At 30.4% G+C, this 20,543-nt stretch overlaps 1 protein-coding gene across 3 annotated transcripts in view; it reads left to right on the forward strand.

Moving 5' to 3' along the window:
• The first annotated feature begins 768 nt into the window (after window positions 1–768).
• Window positions 769–20,543, forward strand: part of LOC106677105 (trypsin) — a 20,932-nt gene continuing 1,157 nt past the window's right edge. The window contains exons 1-7 of one of the 3 annotated variants that reach the window (XM_014414811.3): window positions 769–903; window positions 8,601–8,781; window positions 13,121–13,326; window positions 16,081–16,286; window positions 17,370–17,427; window positions 19,446–19,586; window positions 19,846–20,079. In XM_014414811.3, the coding sequence (XP_014270297.3) occupies window positions 855–903; window positions 8,601–8,781; window positions 13,121–13,326; window positions 16,081–16,286; window positions 17,370–17,427; window positions 19,446–19,586; window positions 19,846–20,012 (1,008 nt within the window). In that variant the 5' untranslated portion in view covers window positions 769–854 and the 3' untranslated portion in view covers window positions 20,013–20,079. Of the gene's footprint in view, window positions 904–8,600; window positions 8,782–13,120; window positions 13,327–16,080; window positions 16,287–17,369; window positions 17,428–19,445; window positions 19,587–19,845; window positions 20,080–20,543 lie in introns of those variants that run through there. The other 2 variants (XM_067051962.1, XM_067051963.1) reach the window with 2 other exon arrangements.

Genomic DNA, 20,543 nt, shown 5'->3' on the forward strand with positions numbered 1-20,543 from the left:
AATTATCTCTCTTTGGTTAATTTTTATTTTGCTGTAGATGTGAGATGCTCTATATCTGCTCTTCATTTAGGTGATATTGTGTTTATTTATTGAGACTATACTGTCTACAAGAACCTGAGCCTTTTTTATGATCCTCCTCCACTCTCGCCTATTCCTGGGAAGCATCCGTCATATAACAATGCTCATCTCTTTTTTTTTATCTCCTCCACTTCATGTTTTTGAATCTCACAATCACCCCTGATATTAGATATTTATTTTAACATTTTTTAAAACATTAGTTCTCATTAAATAAAACTTAATAATATTAGATCGATTTCCAAAGTATCTTCCTATTCCTTGGTCCTCTATTCAAATGCAGAAAAAGAGATCCCTCAACCCGTTTTCACAAGATATATCAACCTCTACGCTTTCATGCGGCTTAGAAAAAAAAGAAAGAAGTAAAATCGTTTTGGAAAGATTGGGGAGTGAGAAAGAAATCGCTCCCTTCCCTACCATCTTGATATCTCTGGGCATACCATTAGTTAATTTATATATAATATGATTAGTAATATTGGGGAAAAATATTAGATCTTCATTCACAAAGAAGACATTGAAAACCGATTATGATATCAGTGATACATAATGATTTATGGTTTATGATAAGAGTGATACATTTATCATAAATCAAACTGTTGTAAGATAAGTCAGCATGCATATCCATTGGATAAAATTGGCAATGAAAACCTGGTTTCCGGATATGTAATGGTAGGTTGTGTATATGTAATAAGCACATTTTGAAGTTTCCTGCCGCTGACAAACGGTGAGTATTTAATTGTGTTTTATGTCAATGCCATTGCGGTTGTCGCTGGGAACAGATGCTAGTATCGGTCCTTCTACTATGGCTCCTCTTCAGCTTCGTTTCTGGTGAGTTTTACATCCTTCATCCAGTCGATCACATAGGATTTTATTTTTAACATAACTGTTTCTTCAATTTTTTTGTATTACATAGGAAGATAATTATTATTTGAAGATTTTCCGTATTGAACATGCTTAATATATAAAATTAAGGTGGTCTGGGCGTGGTAAAAAAAAAAAAAAAAGAACTCAAATAGTAATTTTGGTCATCATTTTCCTTTTAACTTGATTCTTATTCCCCTTTTTCCGTTTATTAGTGTGTACTGTATTTCTTTTTTATCTACTTTTTTTTATTTGTTATTATATCTGTTTTCATTAATTTAATTAGTCCATTTTTATATAAATTTTAAATCATTCTTAGGCTCACCGTAGTTTACTTTTATTTCATGTTATTTATTCTCTTACTTTATTTTAGTTGTTTGTATCTTTTTTAGCCCTGTTGAAGCCCTGCAAAGAAGGGCGAAACGTTGGCAAACATTAAATAGTTTAGTTACTATTTGAGTTTTTTTCTACAGCACCTAGATAATCTTCCTTTTATAATCATTATTCATTTGTATTAAAGCTTCAAATAATTTTTCTAATTTAATTAAATTAATTTTCTTGGAAGTATCGTATTTACAATGTGAAACGATCTTATTAGGCCTATATTTTCCCATACATTTAAAAAATGTTTACATATTTATCAAACATATATCCTTTGGTTTTTCTTCTTTATTATATGAAATATCTCAAATTAAAAACATATAAAAGGAAGATGATCCGGGTATGGTAAAAAAACAAAAAAACAAATAGCAATTAAACCATGTATTGTGAGTCAAAATTTCGCCCCTACTTTTCAGGGCTAAAAACGAAATAAACAACTAAAATAATGTAACAAAGTAAGAGAATAAATAATACGCAATAAAAGTAAACTAAGGTGTGGCTGAATATGACTTAAAATATATGAAAATTGATTTAAAAATGAGCAAAGAAAACTTAAGAAAATTAATTTTATTTTGTTTACTTAAAATATATAATTTAAATTAGAAATTCTTATTTTTATAAATTTTATTAAGATTACTTAAAATTAATAATTTATTTTATTTAAAGTTTAACTTTATTGAATTTACTTTGTTCATTTTTATATCAATTTTCACACATTTGAAATCATATTTATCAACACCTTAGTTCATATTATCTATTCTCTCACTTTGTTACTTTATTTTATTTATTTGTATCTTTTTTTAGCCCTGATGAAGCCCTGCAAAGTGTGTCGAAACGTTGACTCACAATAAAAAGTTTAATATCCTTTTGTTTTTTTTACCACACCCGGAAAATCTTCCTTTTTTTACGTTTTACACACAGTCAAACAGCGATCTTCCAAATTAAAAAATATGAAATGTTCCTTCAGTTATATAGTATAAATAATTTTTTTAACAAAAGAAAAATGTACTTTGTATATATTTTCTTAATCTTTTTCAAGATTGGTTTTATTATTCAATTAAAATAAGTTATATTCATAAAGGCCCAACACTATTAATAACTTTACGAAATGTCCAACGTTTCGTCCAACCCGGCCACCATCAAGGACAATTAACGATAATATCACAGCCTCACATTAACTCTTAAAAATTTGCAGGCTATAATATAATCAAAATTGACATATTTTAGTCACTATTTCATTTAAATACAAAGATTTTTAATTTTTAATCATCTTAACACTACTATCGATCACTTGTCAAAAGGAATACTTGTCGAATAAGTGGCAATTTATTTTAATTAAATAAAAAAATATATATACATTTTTGTTAAAATGGTAATGCGAAGTTGCAATATTTTATTGAAGAAAGAGAAGCACAAGATACGTTCAGATTTTCGTTAGTTAATATCATAAATTATTTATATGTTTTTTATTCATGCTGTTAATTTTAGAATTGGATTTAGTTTGAATACTAACAGTACTTTAATAAAAATTATTATAGAATACTACTTATATTCTATAATATATAATATTAAATTACATTATAGAATGAATATAGGCATTACAAAATTAAAAACTTAAATGGAGTAATAGAAATTGAAGTAGCGATTAAATGTTCTCGTAAAAAATACATTGATACGTATTTATATTAAGAAAAGATATTTAGGAAATTTAAAAATGAAAACAATCAAATTTTATTGTACTGTAATAAATTTAATGAATTGTAATACTTCGTATTGTTTAGATAAATAGTATTCAGTTCTAATGGAATCTTAAATTATATATTTTATTTTATTAGTGGAACCCCTTGCAGAGTTATGCGAAGGGAGGGAGGGTTACTCATAAAACCGACAGCGATCAATATGACCAAAATGCTGGACACGATCTCTAAAAAACAGCAAAAATATCTTTTATAAGGGATCGGTGACCAAATTAGACAATAGGATAACATAATTTACAATTCAGAATCCTCATCGCAAATCATTTCTTAGTTTCTAATTACAGATCAAGATCTTTGTATTGGAAGAATTAACAATGGAATGTCGTTTTGTTCACAGATTAGTAATTCTAATATCTTAGTTGCTAAGTAAGGAGAATTCCTATTGCAATGTAGTCTGGCAAATATAAGAGCCCAAGGGGAGAAAAAAGGCAGTTATTTCATCACAATTTTTGATTACTTAAATGAAAACTATATATAATTACTAGTCAAAATTGATGAGTCTGAAAAGTATAGTTAGGGGGAATAAAAAATAGCGTATGTTTCATAGCGTTAAAAAAAATAATTTTTCTTTAGGAGCTCCGCATCGTTAGGACTACCTACAACACTAGACAAACCTAATGGAATTCCATTTAAATTTGTTTAAATATGAGCCCTCATTGAGCTTATTTACGTTCAATAGTATTCGAGATATAGCTTTTTATATACAAATACAAATAAAAATTCAACTTTTTGTTGAATTTAACTCTCTGCTAACCTCTAAAGCAGTAAAATGCTTCCTATAAATGTATCGAATTATTTTGTCGTAGGTATCCTATATAAATATTACAAGACGAGTCGTTCTTTGCCTGGCTTTCCATCTTAAACCGTCATTAAAAATTCAGATTAGAACATCATCCCTTTCAGTTTAGTAATAGAATCCGATTCTTTGAAATAAAATGTGCAATTCGACATCTAATTTACGGCTACATCGAACAAAAGCGAATTGAGAATTGGTACGGGCAAGTGCTGTAGGGTGTATGTCTCCCAGGATTTCGGAGAAATCAATACCGTACAAGAGCCCAAGGGGAGGAAAAAAGTCAGTTATTTCACCCCATCTTTGGATTACTTCAATGAAAACTACGTATTTGATTACTATTACTTGTCCAACTTGATGAGTCGGCCAAGTAAAGTTAAAAATGTATAATTTTTATTTTATGACGTTAAAAAAAATAATTTTTCATTAGGAGCTCCGTATAGTTAAGACTACCTACAACACAAGAAAACCTAATAAAATACCATTTAAAAATAGAATATATTTGATAAAATATGAGCCCCTACAGAGCTATTTACGTTCGATAGTTACCAGGATACATTATTTTAAAATCAACGTTTCATATAAGACGTACTGAAAAATCAGTTCAAGAATTTATTTTGGGAAATCTATTTCTTAGGAACAATAAGATGTAGAGATTTATATTAGCACTCAAATTATAGCTAGTTTAATGTACTATTAAGTAGTTTATGATGTTTATCCTCTTACGTGAAGTAGTTTTCATGATATTTAGTAAAATAAATTGATTTATAGTTGTTCGGACTATATTTCATACGGAAAATTCATGTCCATGAATTACTGATATTTTGTACGTCTTTTTTGCTTTTAAAAGAACTGTATAACTAGAACTAGAAATAGCTCTAATATGGTTCCTATTTTAGCAAGTTCACTATAATTTATATGGTATTAGATTAGGTTTTCTAGTTATATTATGGTTTTCTAGTTATGTTTGTAGTTTCTAAGATATGGAGCTCCAAAAGAAAAATTATTTTTTAATGTTATGAAACAAAAATTTTTTTTTCTCCCTAACTATAATTAGCTAGACTCATCAAGTTCGACAAGTAATTGTACATAATTTTCATAGAATAAATCAAAAATTGGGTTGAAATAACAGACTTTTCTCTCCTCTTGAGCTTTTGTACCGTATTGATTGCTCCGAAATCCTTCGAGACATACATCCCACAACACTTGTTGGTAAAATTCTCAACTCATTGTTCAGTATAGCCGTAAATTAGATGTTGAATTGCACATTTTATTTCAAAGAATCGGATTCAATTACTAAACTGAACGGAGTATTGTTTTAATCATAATTTTTAGTGACGATTTAAGATGGAAATTCGGTTAAAGAACGACTCGTCTTGTTATATTTGTTTAGGATACCTACGAAATAATAATTTGATACTTTGATAAATAAATAAATCAATAAATTGATGGTTGATAATCATTTATAGGAAGCATATTACTGCTTTAGAGGTTAGCAGAGAGTTATTTTCCAGAAAAAAGGTTAATAATGCATATAAGCTTAATTTAAGTAGAAGTTTTGTGTATTTGTATTTACAATGCATAATAAATACACATAAAATTTGTTATTGAGAATATCTGAAATTATTCATCACTATCGTAGTATAGTATATTTTTATTTAATACCAGATCGACCAGGGACCCTGTTTCATAATTAAGTACAAACTAATACTATTAGTCTTGTCGATTTAACCTAATATAATTACACTGACTTGTATAATAGTAACTTGTACTTTAGAGCTTTTCAAATCCTATAATATCCTAATAATGGAAAAAAAAAGTATTAGTGTAATTACCACGTTGTTTCTATACTTGTATTATGAACTAATACTTTTAGTAGCTTTGATTATGAAACAGTGCCTAACTGTATTAACTTACATGGTTAATATAACAGTTACTTTTTTTTAAATTTAACAATTGATTGTGATGGATTAGCCTCATCCAAAAGACAACCTCAGCTATTACATAAGTAGCTAGATAAAAAAAAAAAAATAGATAAAAATAACAATTCTTAAAAAGAGAGAAAAGGAAAGTTAACAACGAAAACAATGACATTCATAGACTGAACAAAAATAATTGACTTCTAGTGGGGAAAAAAAATAAATAATTTGAGAAAAAGACGAAGAGAAAAAATAAACAAAACAGCATCAATGTCAATAACAGACAAAATTATAGAAATTATAACAAAATATCCTGCAGCAGCCTGGGCTTCAGTCTTCGAGAGGAAGTTGGGTTTCCCAAGGTGTAAGTTACTGCTCCTTTAACTAGGAGTGGAATTTTATGAACTTTTTTTGATGCCATCCTCTATTGGATTCCATTTGTAGTGCCCGATCAAATTGGCTATTTATCAGTATCGTAGATTTATTTTATTTTTGTTGTATGTACTATTTAACTACGTATACGAGACAACTTAGGTAATGTTAGGTTATCATTGCAATGTCGTTGTTGAGGAACATCCATGGCCATATAAATACTTGAAAAATAACATTTAGAGTTCTTCGTTGTGTCGATACTTTAAAACATAACTTTAAGGATTGTATTTCAAAAACTATGCTAAAAACGGTGGTTTGGTTTTCCTATGACAAATATTTATTTCTAATCAACCTCTTAGTATAAAGGATTTAATTTATTGCTTAGTTCGCTATGTGGTTGTCTTCCTTTCTATTTGAAAGACATTTTTTCACCGACCTACATCATTGAACAATGGGTTTCAATGCTATCTTGTTCCGATGGGGATCAGTGAAATCGATTAAGAACCGACTACGGGCAGGGGAGATTAATTAAGTATGTGAGACTAACCTCGATTCCTGCTTAACATTTATACTGAATTACAATATGAAATTTCTTAATAAAAAAATAAATCTTCTTAGTCAAAACGTGAAAAAAGAAATTAATTATACAAAATTAGCAACAATAATACCGTTATGTAGTTGTTATTCCTCACAATTTACCTCTAATTTTTGAAATTTCCGTAATAAATGGACTGAACTCATTCTTCCAGTTAGCTCCTTAATTCTGTCAAGCAAAGTTTTATTTATTAAAAAAATAAATTGATAATTATTTCATACCCTCATAAAAAAAATGTTGTTTTTTATAGTTTATTTGTTTGTAAAAATTTATCTAAGTCGCCTTATTTTCCATTATAATAACTATAAGTTTCATGAGTATTTTAAGAATATCCCTTCTACAATTTTTGAAACATTTGGCACTCTATAGAGCAGCGGTTCCTAAACTTTATTCATCCCGGCACACCTCATAGGCTAAAACAAATTCGCGAGTACCTTGTTGAGCTAGCAAAAATTCATGGCTCCTTTGTCAAGCTAAAAAAGTAGCCACAATCGCCTCAGAGAGATTGAACATGTTAGTCGAAGTAGGGAGATGTAGGTTTTTGCAACCTGGGAACTGCAGAAACGCCGGTTCGAATCAGACCGGTGGGGGGGGGAGGTCAACTTTTATTTCTGTGGTTGTCCCACGAAATAAAAACTTAACCCCCACAATGGTTTTAGAATAGATACTCCCCCGTCACACTCACTCCCCCGTATGTCAGAAATGACCAGGAAGAGGGTTATAATAAAAAAAAGGCGATTATATATATATATATAAAAAAAAAAACAGCATTAATTAAATACTGTAATGCACTGTATATTAGCAATTTTAATTTGTTTCTCATGAACTATTATCACATTAAATATAGCCACCTTTATTATAAATGCACCTTTTGTAATTTTATTTTGGGAGCAGGATGGCTTAGTGAGTAAGGCACTGCAAGGACTCGGGTTCGAATCCGGCTGTAGCAGAAAATTATTTATTATTTTACTGTGCCGCAAGCCCTATGGTCCGATGCCCTCCGGGGTCCATCTTGGTTCGTTAAGTGACTATCATTAATGGAAAAAAAATTTGGAGGTGAGCGTGATCATGAACAAATCACATCCTTCCTTGTACAACTGTTGTCCAAGAAAGAATACTTCTTCACAACTTCCTGAGCCCCTCACCCTTCATGGATTGCACCGGTACCGATTTTTATGTTAAAAGTAAATTGTATCTAAAAATTTAAGTTATTTAAAGTATTATTTATTAAGGGTCCACCAGTTATTTAATTTTTTTAAACTTTTAATATTATTTTATTGTTTATTATATATAAATATATGTATTTAAACATCTGAGATATTGATTCCAAAAAGAATATATTGTTTTCTTCTATATTCATGAATGATAAAGGTATAGGCGTAAAAAAAATCTCAAATTGGACGCAACTTCAAATCAAAGTTTGGCAATGCCATTATAAGAGAACTTTTCTAAAAGTATTATTAAATTTATAATGAGGTGTAGATAGTTGACCGTAGATTAATGATTGGAAAAGTTTGTCGGGGGGTGCGGTCAGTAAAGAACAACATTAATAAACAAAACCATATTTATTTATTTTATGCCGACGTTTCGACCTGTGTTTCAGGTCTTCATCAGGGATTATGGCGTAGAAGGTAGCCCTGCAACTGGAGTGCAACTAGAGTTGCAGGCCTACCTTCTAACCCCTGATGAAGACCTGAAACACAGGTCGAAACGTCGGCATAAAATAAATAAATATCGTTTTGTTTATTTATGTGGTTCTTTACTGACCGCACCCCCCTACAAACGTCTCCAATTATTATTTAATTTGTTACTTTTACAATTAATATAGAAATATTGTAATGTCACAGGTTGTGGAGAGCCGAAGTCCCAGAGCGGGAAGATCGTAGGTGGGAGAGGAGTGGACGCCAAGATATACCCATGGTACGTAGCCCTTGTGCAGGCCAGGAGTGAGCCGAGCAACCTGGCCGTGGAATGTGGCGCCTCCCTCATCACCAAGTCTCACATCCTCACAGCGGCACATTGCTACAGGTTACTATAATGTTATAAGTTTTGAATTACGATTATGAGCCAGTTTTTGCTTGGAAAAACAGTTAATTGAGGCGTGTAGCTTTAAAACCAGCTCCATCCAAATTTTAAAAAAACCTTCCCATTGACATGCCAATCAGTTTGGAGAAATTTTTGTTATTAGTATTGAAAGATCGAATGTCTATGATTATTCCACGGTAGTTTCACTACTTCAATAATTTGAGGTTTCTGATAATTTAAATTTAAATTTTGGATGAAGCAGGTTATGAACCAAACTAGGTGATTAGCCATGGAGTACACTGGATAGTAATATCAGAAATATAGTTTTAATTAGTAACAAAAAAACTCTAAATTTTTTCTTAAAGAAATTTCAAGAGAAGAGTAGAAAAAACATGGTCAGTTCAAGACAATTTTAATTGAAAAATGAAAATTTGAAAAAAAAAACTTGAATGAGTTCAAGGGGCTGAGGAGAGGTAGTACCATTTACTAGGGAAGACCTAGAGACTGGTCCTCACTCAAAACCAGGGAAGTAGCCGAGAGGCCAGAAAAACTATAAGTGGAGACCTTGAGGACGCTACTGCCAAGACTGTCCGTGCGCGGTGAAGAATTGTATCCTGCTCCCGACTGAAGACGGTGGATCTAGACTGTGAGGTCGATAAATATCCTTGGTGGCAGGCAGCAGTACTATCAATACCAGCATGGAGCCGAAGACAGTAGGGATCGGCTGGGTCCTGACCAGATAATCAACTGCGAGGGAACAAACCCTACAAATAACACAGAAGTCGGAGATCTGGGCCGAAAGGTGCACATAGTCCCCTGACGTCTTTTATGATGGTCAAGGAAAACTGGACATCAAGTATTTCTTCCCAAACTGGCCACAGTTTCTCTTGAGGATTCTTGAGAAGAACGAAGAAGAAAACTTGAATTTGAACACTAGGTAAAATTAACTTAAAAACCTCATTTCACAAAAAAATGAAGGAATAATTATTGTTCAGGAACTTCTATAAACACGTTTTCATTCTCGTCTTTATTGACACACCTTATCCTCATCAAGCTCACTGTAACATCCGGCAACCACATTATTATGATATTCAAAGGAATCGATGCTTTTCCAATCAGGTCAAAAATGTTTCTTCAAAAGATTGTTGACATCTGACAATTTCACTGGAGAAAGAGGTACTCCTACTGTCAAATCCGCTGACATGAATGAAATTTTCTTTGTAAGCGGTTTAATGCACCTAAATCGCTGAGATAGTTCACCTAACCGCGAATCTGGATACTTTTCTATTGTAAAAGGTGAAAATATGAAAAGGAAATCTAAAACAAACTGGCATGAAAACAATAAAACCTGCGCCGTGCCAGTGAAACCTTCTGTGATTAAAATGGGGCAAGTGTGCATAACAGAAATAGTTCTTTTGTGCCTATCTTTGAATGGTATTCTTCATGTTTTAGACTACAGGACTATTTATGTAAATAATTGAGAACTCTAGAACTCTTAGAGGGGCAACCAGGACTCCCCCCTGCTCCCCTCTCCCTACGTCCATGGATAAGGGGGCAACTTCACAAAGGTGGGTTTCGGCAACAAACGCATCACTTTGAAGGCAATTTTCGAGGAAGCAGCTGGTTATGTTTCTTACCGCTTGGCAGTATGATGTAGTGTACTGAGAACAAGCGAGAAATGGAAAAAAAGCATTTCAGAAAAATGTGGCTGTAGCTGGTTTTGAAGCTACACCCCTCAATTCTTAACTGGTTGTCAATAACCACTGATCGAAATTTCATAATTCTAACTTACTAAGGATATTAAACAACTAGTAATGCAATCAATAGTGGACAACTAACCATGAATCACGTAACTATACCCAGGATATTACTACGATATTTAATGTTCCATATTGCTTTCTGGCCCTGAGCTCTTAAATCGATTTTTGGTTGTTAAAAAACAAACTGTCTAGGTTGCAGGAAATCCGCTGTATTGCTGTCCGAACAATGGTCAGGAAAAAATGTCCATATATTATAGTCATTAGGAAAAAAAGAGTCTTTAATTCTGATTTTATAATTTTATTTAAGAGGCGGCGGTAAGATTGAATGTTTTATAAGTGTATATGATTGTATACTATTTTATAATAGAAGGAAATTGTCCGGGTTGGTGCTCAAGAAAACAATTATGAATTAATATATATATTCTAATAAATAAAGAGTTCTGTATTAAAATAACAAAAATAATAATGTCACCAATACATCATTCATAATGACAATGAGCTCTACTAATGTTGATGTAGAGCAAGGTCCTCAGATAGTGCGATGACACTAACTAACTAGGGGACGCTACGGTCGTTTATCTCGATGAAAATAAAGTCAAAAAATATTAGAAAAAAATAATAGAAAAATCACATTCTATTGGGAAAGCCGATCTCTAACGATTGTATAACTGGTTCGTTATATATTTTTAAACTGTTGTATTCTTGGCAGGAACAAAATTTATATTGGAAGAAGATAGTTGACCGTATGACGTAGATTGTAGAAAGATAGTCCGGGAGGCGGTATGAAGGTATCAAAATAGTAAAAGAAAACTATTGTTAAGGATGTTTCGCCCCACTTTACAGGACTTTGTCAGTGTTGTCAGATGGAAACAAAGATTATTTTCAGTTGCCATGTTTGTTTCAATCTTACAGGCCTGAGGAAGCCTTGCAAAATGGAGAGAAAACTAACAAATAGTTTTCTTTTACTATTTTAACACCTTTATTGACTGCCACCCGGACTATCTTCCTACAAAGAACAAAATTTATGTTAGTTATTCCCTCCTTAAGAAGCCCTAAAGCACTTTTTATAACAACAGAAAAATAAAATTTCTTTGTTCATAATTTTTGCTTTTCTTGTTCTAGAGATTTTTTTTTTTCTTCACAATACCACCAATCCACACAAAATTTTGGGATGTAAGTAGGTCAACAAATGAAAGTTTTGTGATGTGCGTATTGCACCATATTTTTTTCTGCCGATATTCCATGTCTATGAAAGAAATTTATGACTTATTACAATTTTATCCAAATCTAACATTATTACCAGTATTGCAAAGCTTAATTTGAACTCTTCTGACCCATATCAAAATCCTTTAGATTTTATAGCTTTAAAAGGGAGGAAATGTTGTTTCAAATAAAGGGAAACTTTCAAACTTTTATTGTACATCTCTTGTTCCAATGTACTTACACGGTTTGATCCATTTCTTACAGTTTAGATGGTCATAAAGAACTCCTACGTTTTGTGATGGGTAAGTCTATGAATCTTTGTATGGGGTTTGTGGAGGTGCGATAAACGAATAGTTGCTTTATTTCTACCTAAAAAAAATCATATCCCACTTTTCTAGGTCAGTTAGTCCAAATTATTTCACTATTTTGCTCTTGTTATTTCATAGTGGGTTGTATACCAATTGATAAGTTTTCAGGTATAGAACAAGAAAAAAATATTTTAAATTATATTAAATGGATGTACCAAATAAGCTTAAAGTAGGCCAAAAAATTTGTTTAAGGTGATACTTTTTATAAGTACTGCTTTTTCTGTTATTTCACTACCTTATTTGATTTTATTTCTTTTACTTTTTTTTATATTAATGAGGAAAATACTAAAGTGAGACTGATTAACGTTTAGAAAAATAAAAATAATATAAATAAGAAAAAAAGTGATAAATTAAGTAAAATATGAAAAAATATTAAACAAAACTATTGAGGTGTATAGTTAACTCTTCAGGAAAATATTTTTTTTCTATAAAGAATACAGCATCAAGCCATAACATCTTATCCTAAAATTTCAACCAAAAATATTTCCAAAGTCAGATTATGGAAAATTTAAATAATTTTCGTTTGATATCAAATGTATGATCTATCTTTAGGCAATTATTAGAAAATGATTGAGAAAACCTTTTTTCTGAAATTTTTAAGGTTTGGCACACACCGATGTCTTAGAACATTGTTTTACCTCAGAACTTGTTACCTAATGTGTGGCGTTAATTCAAATAAGATTAAAAAGATAATTAATGTATTCATCTTAATATTTTAAGATGCTGTTGATATTATTATGCTATTTTGGTATTTTAGTAAACTTAATTGAAATATTTGATACAAAAGGTGGATAAAAATTTTTGGTTTGAAATAAATGACTATGGGAGTTGGGTTACTAATTGAGAAAGCAGGCAAATAACACTATTTTTTTTTTAATTTAAAAAAGTATGATTACATTTCATCAGCCCTTTTTTTGTTACATCTAAGATTTGATTAACGAAAGCTTATCTGTACAAACATATATATATTTTAATCAATTTTTTTGATTTTGGAAATTTTTTCAAATGTAGGGGTATTCCAGCTCCTGCAATGAAGAATGCATATAAAGCAGTTTTTGTTCTTGAAAATCGTTGTTCTGGAGAAAATAGTTTAATAAGAAGAATTTCAAGAGTGACTGTTCACCCAAATTTTAACTATAATAGTCTGAAGAATGATATTGCTATAGCCCAATTAGAATCAGCTGTTGATTTTGAGCCAGTTTGTCTTCCATCAACGAGTGAGTAACATATTGAGGTGAATTCATCCATCTTAATTTATTATATGTTAGATTTTATGTAATTATATTTTTATTATTGAATGCTGAGAAAACAGAGGCAATTGTTCATTACCTATTTGGAATTAATAGGTTTCCAATTGCCTCATAATTTCTGTTCCTCATATTCCAACTCTGTTCCTAATTAATAATCCCATAAAATTCTACCCAACACTCAAAAACCTTGGAATCGTCTTTGGCGAAACCCTTTTCTGGAAAAACCTTGACTCTGATATCTCATGCTGTACCTTTTAGTTCTTAATGCAAATAAATTACCTTTGTCATCTATTTCTATTTAATTAACGAGATGAGTTCCTTCATAACTTAGCCTATTCTTTCACTTCCTATCCATCCTGTTTCAAATGAATTGAAATAGGTATACCTTATTTGAGATAACAATGTATTAAAAAAAATTAACTCATTAATTATAATTTGTAATTAGTATTTCTCTCTTTTTAAATTATTTTCTTGATTTATTAATATTATAAGTTAATTTGTTTAGTGGTTTGCTTAACTTACTTCATTATGATTTATTAGGATTTAATTTATTTTGTTTTTTATCATGTCTTTATTATTTGTCAGCACAAAGAACAGCAGTTCTTCGTTTTCTTTCATCATATCTACTATTCCTGTAATGTCATTGTAAAGGGACATGTACCAGAATAAATAAATAATTTATTATTATTAGAGACTGGATTTTTGTGCTTTAAAAGCTGAAAAACGTGCAATAACACACCAAAAATGTACAAATTGTGTATAAAACACCAAATCCTACAATAATCAACTTTATTGTTTAATTTACAATACATTAAATAATATAATACATGAATAGCTTACCTAACCTTGTTTGAATAAAATTAAAATATCTAAATACTATCTACATTTATGCTAACACACATATTCCTAAACTAATCTGATTAAAAACTAAAAATTTTGTCGATAACTGAAGAACAATGTGGAATTTAATAGTATTAATTAATTTTTATCCTTATTATGAAAGCTGGAATTCAATTTTTCAATTTATAAAACAACCTCAATTCTATATTAAAGACAAATGCACTACATAGTGTGTTGAAAGGAGTATTTAAAACTATTCTTTTAAGCAATGTACCCTGTTTAATTTCATATAGCATGTGCTTTGGCAGAGCTTTTCAATTATGTATTTTTCAATATATCAGTAACTATAAAACTAACAATTAATAAGTCAATGAAGATAAACTTTAAAAATTTGATTTAAAAATGTTTAAGTATATAACAATTCATTTTTTGTTTAATGTCCATTTAAAAGAATATGATATAAAAATATATATATTATGAAATTCTCAGTAGTCCCAACAAAGTCAGAAAGAATACAAATTAAAAACAATAACATTGAATATTCCTCAAAAAAAAGCTTATTCTAGAGAGACTTCATCATAGTTATCTGAAACTACTGATCAATGCTATTCCTAGAATATTCATCACTTTGGTTTACTATTTTTTTTTTTAGGTTGATTTTGATTATTGAATGCATTACTTTATCTCAAATTCATCAATTCTAAACTATACATTGAATAATATGTGTATGTGTCTAACATGAGAAATTCAATTCAAACATATAATGTGCATATTCATGCAACCAAAATATAAACTTAGCACAACAAGAGTAAAATGTGTAACTTTATGGAGAAAAAGCTAAAAATGTGAATATTAGTAGAAAACCCCCCAAAATGTGCAATTTTGTGCTATAAAAAATTTTTTGTTTGAATGTATTTTCCATGATTTGAATTTCAGTGTCGGTTTACCTGAATTTGAAGTTACGGTACAGAATTTGCAATTAAACAAAAACCCATTCTATAATTATTATTATCATCTTGACTATGTTTAAAGAATATTGTAGCTTTATTTTATATATTTTTTTATTTTTAAATAAAATTAAAAATAATTATCACTAGTTCTGTTCATATATTGTTTTTTTTTGAAAAGAAAAAGATATAGTAAGAAATCAGGAAAGGTGAATTATAATACAACAAAAATTAAAAGTTGTTTTTATTTGTTATTACAACTTTTGTATAGGTCAAACCAAATTGGCTAGGTCATTTTGGCAGATGCTTGCTCTAAGTGCAAGGGAATTACTCAGGAAACTGCCAGCTTAAAGAAGGGGGAGGGCTGATAAGAGTGAACTAGCAGAATAAAACAATGTCCATCCTTCATTATTCCTCTTACAACAGGTACCTCCAACACCACATATAAGAAGAAATAGATCCTATAAGACAAAATTAAATAACAAACAAATAACAATATCTCTTTTTGGCTCTCAACCACATATATACCTGTGTACAGGTCAATAGTTTCAATATAATAATATTTCATTGCATACAGTCCACTCACACAGTACACATTTATTTTTTTTTATGACCTCCTCCTTGTCAATTCTGACATTTGGAGGGGGGAGGAAAGGTTGGGGACGAAATGAAAAAAAGTCTACCAATCAGGCTGGATTCGAACTGGCACCGCCTGCAGTTCTCAGGTTGCCACGACTTGCGCCTCAACCACCTGAGCTACGGATGGCCCCCACTACAAAACTTAATTATAAATCAGTGCATATTTGCAGTTTACCCCAGACTGCATTGATTGAACAGTACATATAATATATCATGACTATTCCCCAACTAAGTAAGAATCTCGATTAATTCATCATAATCAACCACAACTTCTAATAGATGTTCTGTGGTACAGATTCAAGAAGCAGAGGTCAAGGAACAATTATTGGTTATGGAAATCTCATTAACAATGGACAAAAATTTCCTTGCACTCTCCAAGAAGCAAATGTTAACGTTTATTCATGGAATAACTGCTTAAAGACTGGAAATTATAGAGATATTGCCAACCTTCCAAAAACGATTTGTGCTGGATTTATAAGTGGTGGTGTAGACACTTGCAATGTAGGTAATTACTCAAGGTTCATTTCATTATAATTGCTCTAGAAAACCTAAAATTAAATTCTTTCTATGCTGTGAAAGAAACTTTATCTTAAATAATATGTCATTGAAATTATTTTGAATCAGAACTTATAAATTGCAGTTTATTATCTGGTGATTCAAAACTTTACTATCTTAATAACCATAAATGCTAAGGTATTAAAGCTTGGACTAAAATAAATCACACCAATCAATGGAATTAGAAAAATTTATCTATGCTTGTATGATTAAAATTTCAATTTTATTTTTATTAATTAATTATAATCATGGTATTGATAGATAAATATATTTATTTTTACCACATTAAATGTTTGGGGATAACATTAAAATGTGAGTGAATATAATAAATGTTTTTAATCAGTAGATTAGTTTCAAATGGACTGTGTTATGCACAAATGTACTACACAGCATTGAAATAGAATGAATTAATCAAATTTTTGCATAATTTTATTTCTTTGATAAGAAGATGTAATGTGACCTAGTTTTCATACCTAATCGCTTCCTACATTTGTGCTGAAAAATTAAAAAAATAAACAAAATTCTATTATACATTTTTGCATGACACTGTTCAAACATTATAGCAAAATGTTTTAGACGTGTAAATATAGGCATATTGTTCTACAATATTTATGGTTTTCGACTTTATGATTGATCACGCTAAATCTCCAAGGAAAAATAGAGGTTTTCAGAACAGTATGATGCAAATGGGTTAAAAAAATTTATTTCTTTTCAGACTTTTATATTTCACTATGAAGGAATTTAAAAACTTATTCTTATTTTTGGAGGAAGAGTAAGTCAAAAATTATATTTTTATTGGATAATATACCATTATAAAATCATATCACTCATGCTTAATTAATGTTATCTTCAAAAATTGATATTCCTAGTGATTTGAACAAATAGAACTAAGTATATCTAAATGTATCAATAAACAGATCAGATTTATCAATATCATAAATTAGTCTTTAACATAGCATATATTTTCAAAAATTTATTTTACTCTACATTTATCTAATTGCCTGTAAGTTCTTTTCATAATGATTTCAGGGTGACAGTGGGGGTCCATTATTACAGATCAACAGTTCTGGAAACTACTTTGTAAAAGGTAACAAAAACTTTTTACATGAGATAGGTAGCTAAACTTCTACCAATTGAATTTTAAGATTCCTTTAAAAGAATTGGATATGAAGAAATTTGAACTCGTAGAATAAAGTTGATATTTCTTTATTGGTGTTATGTATTTCTTTATTTAATATTATGTAGTAAATACTAAAAACAATTACGATTATATTTTTTTGTTTGAAAAATTTTTTTTGAGGACTAAAGAAAAAAATTGATAGCATAGCCTTAATCATCAAGTCATTATGCTGTATTTAGGTACATACGTACTATATTTTTATGTTATTAGAGTACATTATTTCAGAACTCTTTTAATAAGTGATTTTATCTATATTTATTATTGTTTTGTTAAATTTAATATCTTCTTCTTCCTTTTGCTTTTTTACCTTTCAGTGTTGTGAACATGCCCTGTTCTACTTTGGTCACTCATTGTTTTGGCAATTTGGTGCATCTGGTCCAATTTTTTATTTTCTCATGTTTTCCCTTATCCTTCAACATATTTCCTACATTTCTGTTTAGATTGTTCCACAGGTTTCATTTTTCAGATTTTGCCTCCATTTGGTCTTTCAGTTGTCTCGTATCCTCCGTACATGTCCTAATCATCTATTTGCTAGGTCCCTAATGGCTTTATCACCAAAACAGTCCCTTTTTGTTTTTTCAACAATTCTTATGAGGAAAATAATCTCTTTCATGGTTATTTTTGAGAAATGATAATCTAATCCTGTCCATAATCCACATAGTAAGATGTAAAAAAATATTGTTTTAAATATCACCAATTCATCTTCTTCTTACTTATTATTGTGTTACTGATTTGAAAGAGCACACCATTAGGTTTTCACTATATTTGTAATTTATGGATCAATATGCATGTCTGAGCACATAAGTGTATCCAGATATTAGCAGGAAACAAAACTCTCCAGTATAAACATATGTAGCACTACATCCTGTTACTGAGACTGAATCTCTTCCAAAAGCTTCCACAAGTTATTCTGATCATTTGTCACAACTCCAAGCAGGAGCCGAGCATTTGCTGACACCGGGCTTTCCCATCCAACCTTCAGACGACCAATTCTTCTTTTTCCATAAAGTTTTTAACTGGCATCCTCTTGGGTGTATGAGCATCATCCATCAGCATGAAGTGCCTAGCCCACGTTGTTCTCTCTTCTCCAAAAGCCACCCTCTCTTAGAGGACCAAAAATTCTTCATAGGATTCTTCTTCTGAAGATGAGAATTATATTCTCATCAGTTTCTGTATACATCCAGGATTCTGAGCTATAGGTTAAAACTGGGCGGACGAGTAAGGAGTAATCTTGTAAAGGGTAATCTGGACTCTGTTATAGAGAAATATACTTCCAAAATTACCTTGCAAGCCCATAATCCAATCTGCAACTGCTTTCAGTAAGTTGTGTTCAGAAGAGATTGTCCTTAGTTACGTCATCTGAGAATACAAATGACAGTGCTAAAATTATTATTATTAACCAAGGTTAATAGGTTCATTTATCTAAGAATGGTCTAAGGAATTCTTCTCTTGTAGGTATTGAGAATTCCGTTGATAAATGATATAAAAAGAAGGGTACTTAGGCTGCTTCTTTGTTTGACACCCTTTTAAAAGAAAACTAAATTACATCCCAGTTCACATGTTTGAGATTTGATTACAAAACCTATTATCTCTCTTTTTAGTTAAATTTTAAATATGAAATTCTCTCAGTATAATGGTAGTTTATATTTTTATGAATAAGTAATATTTTTAAATTGCTATTCAAAATTAAAGTATAAATATTTGTTTAAGCATTGAGACCTAAGGCAAAAGCAGGCTAAAATTTTTTTTGTCAAGAAAAACAAATGATCTAGTTGTTATATATTTAAAAATAGTACCTCTCTTGTATTTTAAAAAGCTTTAATTTATTTTGCAACACTTGTATTAATTGGTAATATTAACTTGGATTTTAATATATTTAAAATTTAAATAAAAATAGTAATTTGTTTTTCAATTTTTAATTACAGGAATAACTTCTTTTGGCCATGGCTGTGGAATTAGAAACAATCCTGGAGTTTATACTGATGTGTCTAAATATATTCCATGGATTAGAAGAAATGTGGGATTAGCTAAGACCGCAAGACAAACAACACAAAAAATAACATACAGTACGTAATTTTGTTGAAATCGGATTGAAGTATTATTACATAAATAAATTGGCACAATCACTCTTTTAAAGATAGGAGTGTTTACAATGTTTTTTACCTTCATCACTTCTAACAATCTTTTTTTTTTTTCGGCCAAGACTCCCATTGAAGTACTATACTGCCTAACCATGGTAGGGGGTCACTAATAAGCTTAATGTTTGTTCTTATTTATTAAAATTAACTCCCTTAAGTACTTCAACTAGAACAGATAATCTTACAGGTATAATTCTAGCCGGAGTGCAAAGGTTGATGTCAATCTCAGACCAGATTCGAACCGGTGCTGCTTCATACCTGAGAATGCTCAAGTACTGCTCCAACACACTAGAGTGTCCAGTTTCTGAGACTAACACCTCCAAACATGACAGTCTCTACTTTTTTGGCAGTTAACCCAGGAGAGATGTAGTCTTGAGCATTTTGCTCATATTGGGAAATAAACAGCTATATTTTCCTAGTATTTCTTCTGTTTTGTCTACCTTTCGTTAACCCTTTGATGTTGTTATTGCCGCTTGTTTATATTACTTTCTCTTTTACCTCTTCATCTAAACTCAATTCAGCTTTGATCTGGTCTCCACGCAACAGTAAGACTGAGCATTTCTCTCAAGAGTACACTTGTAACATGTCATCTTTTTTCTTCTCACTTGCATGTTTTGCTTACCTGGATACCTCCTGCATTTCTTATTTTAAATCATGATGGGAGGTAAGAAGAACTTTCTCAGATCTTTTACAAAATCTTGATTCTTCAGCCCCTGATGGAAAAGCTACAATTTACAATTTCAATTTCAAATTGCATTGAAATTAATCGTAATGATTTTTGTCATCACATCCAATTATATAAAAAAATAGTAAAAATTATCTACCACCTATTTTAACCTAGGGGACAGAAAAGTAGGGCCTAGTTAAAATTTTGCTATACAATAA

The sequence above is a fragment of the Halyomorpha halys genome, unplaced genomic scaffold (assembly GCF_000696795.3).
Source record: "Halyomorpha halys isolate HHAL.00 unplaced genomic scaffold, Hhal_1.1 Scaffold88.1, whole genome shotgun sequence".
NCBI lineage: Eukaryota > Metazoa > Arthropoda > Insecta > Hemiptera > Pentatomidae > Halyomorpha > Halyomorpha halys.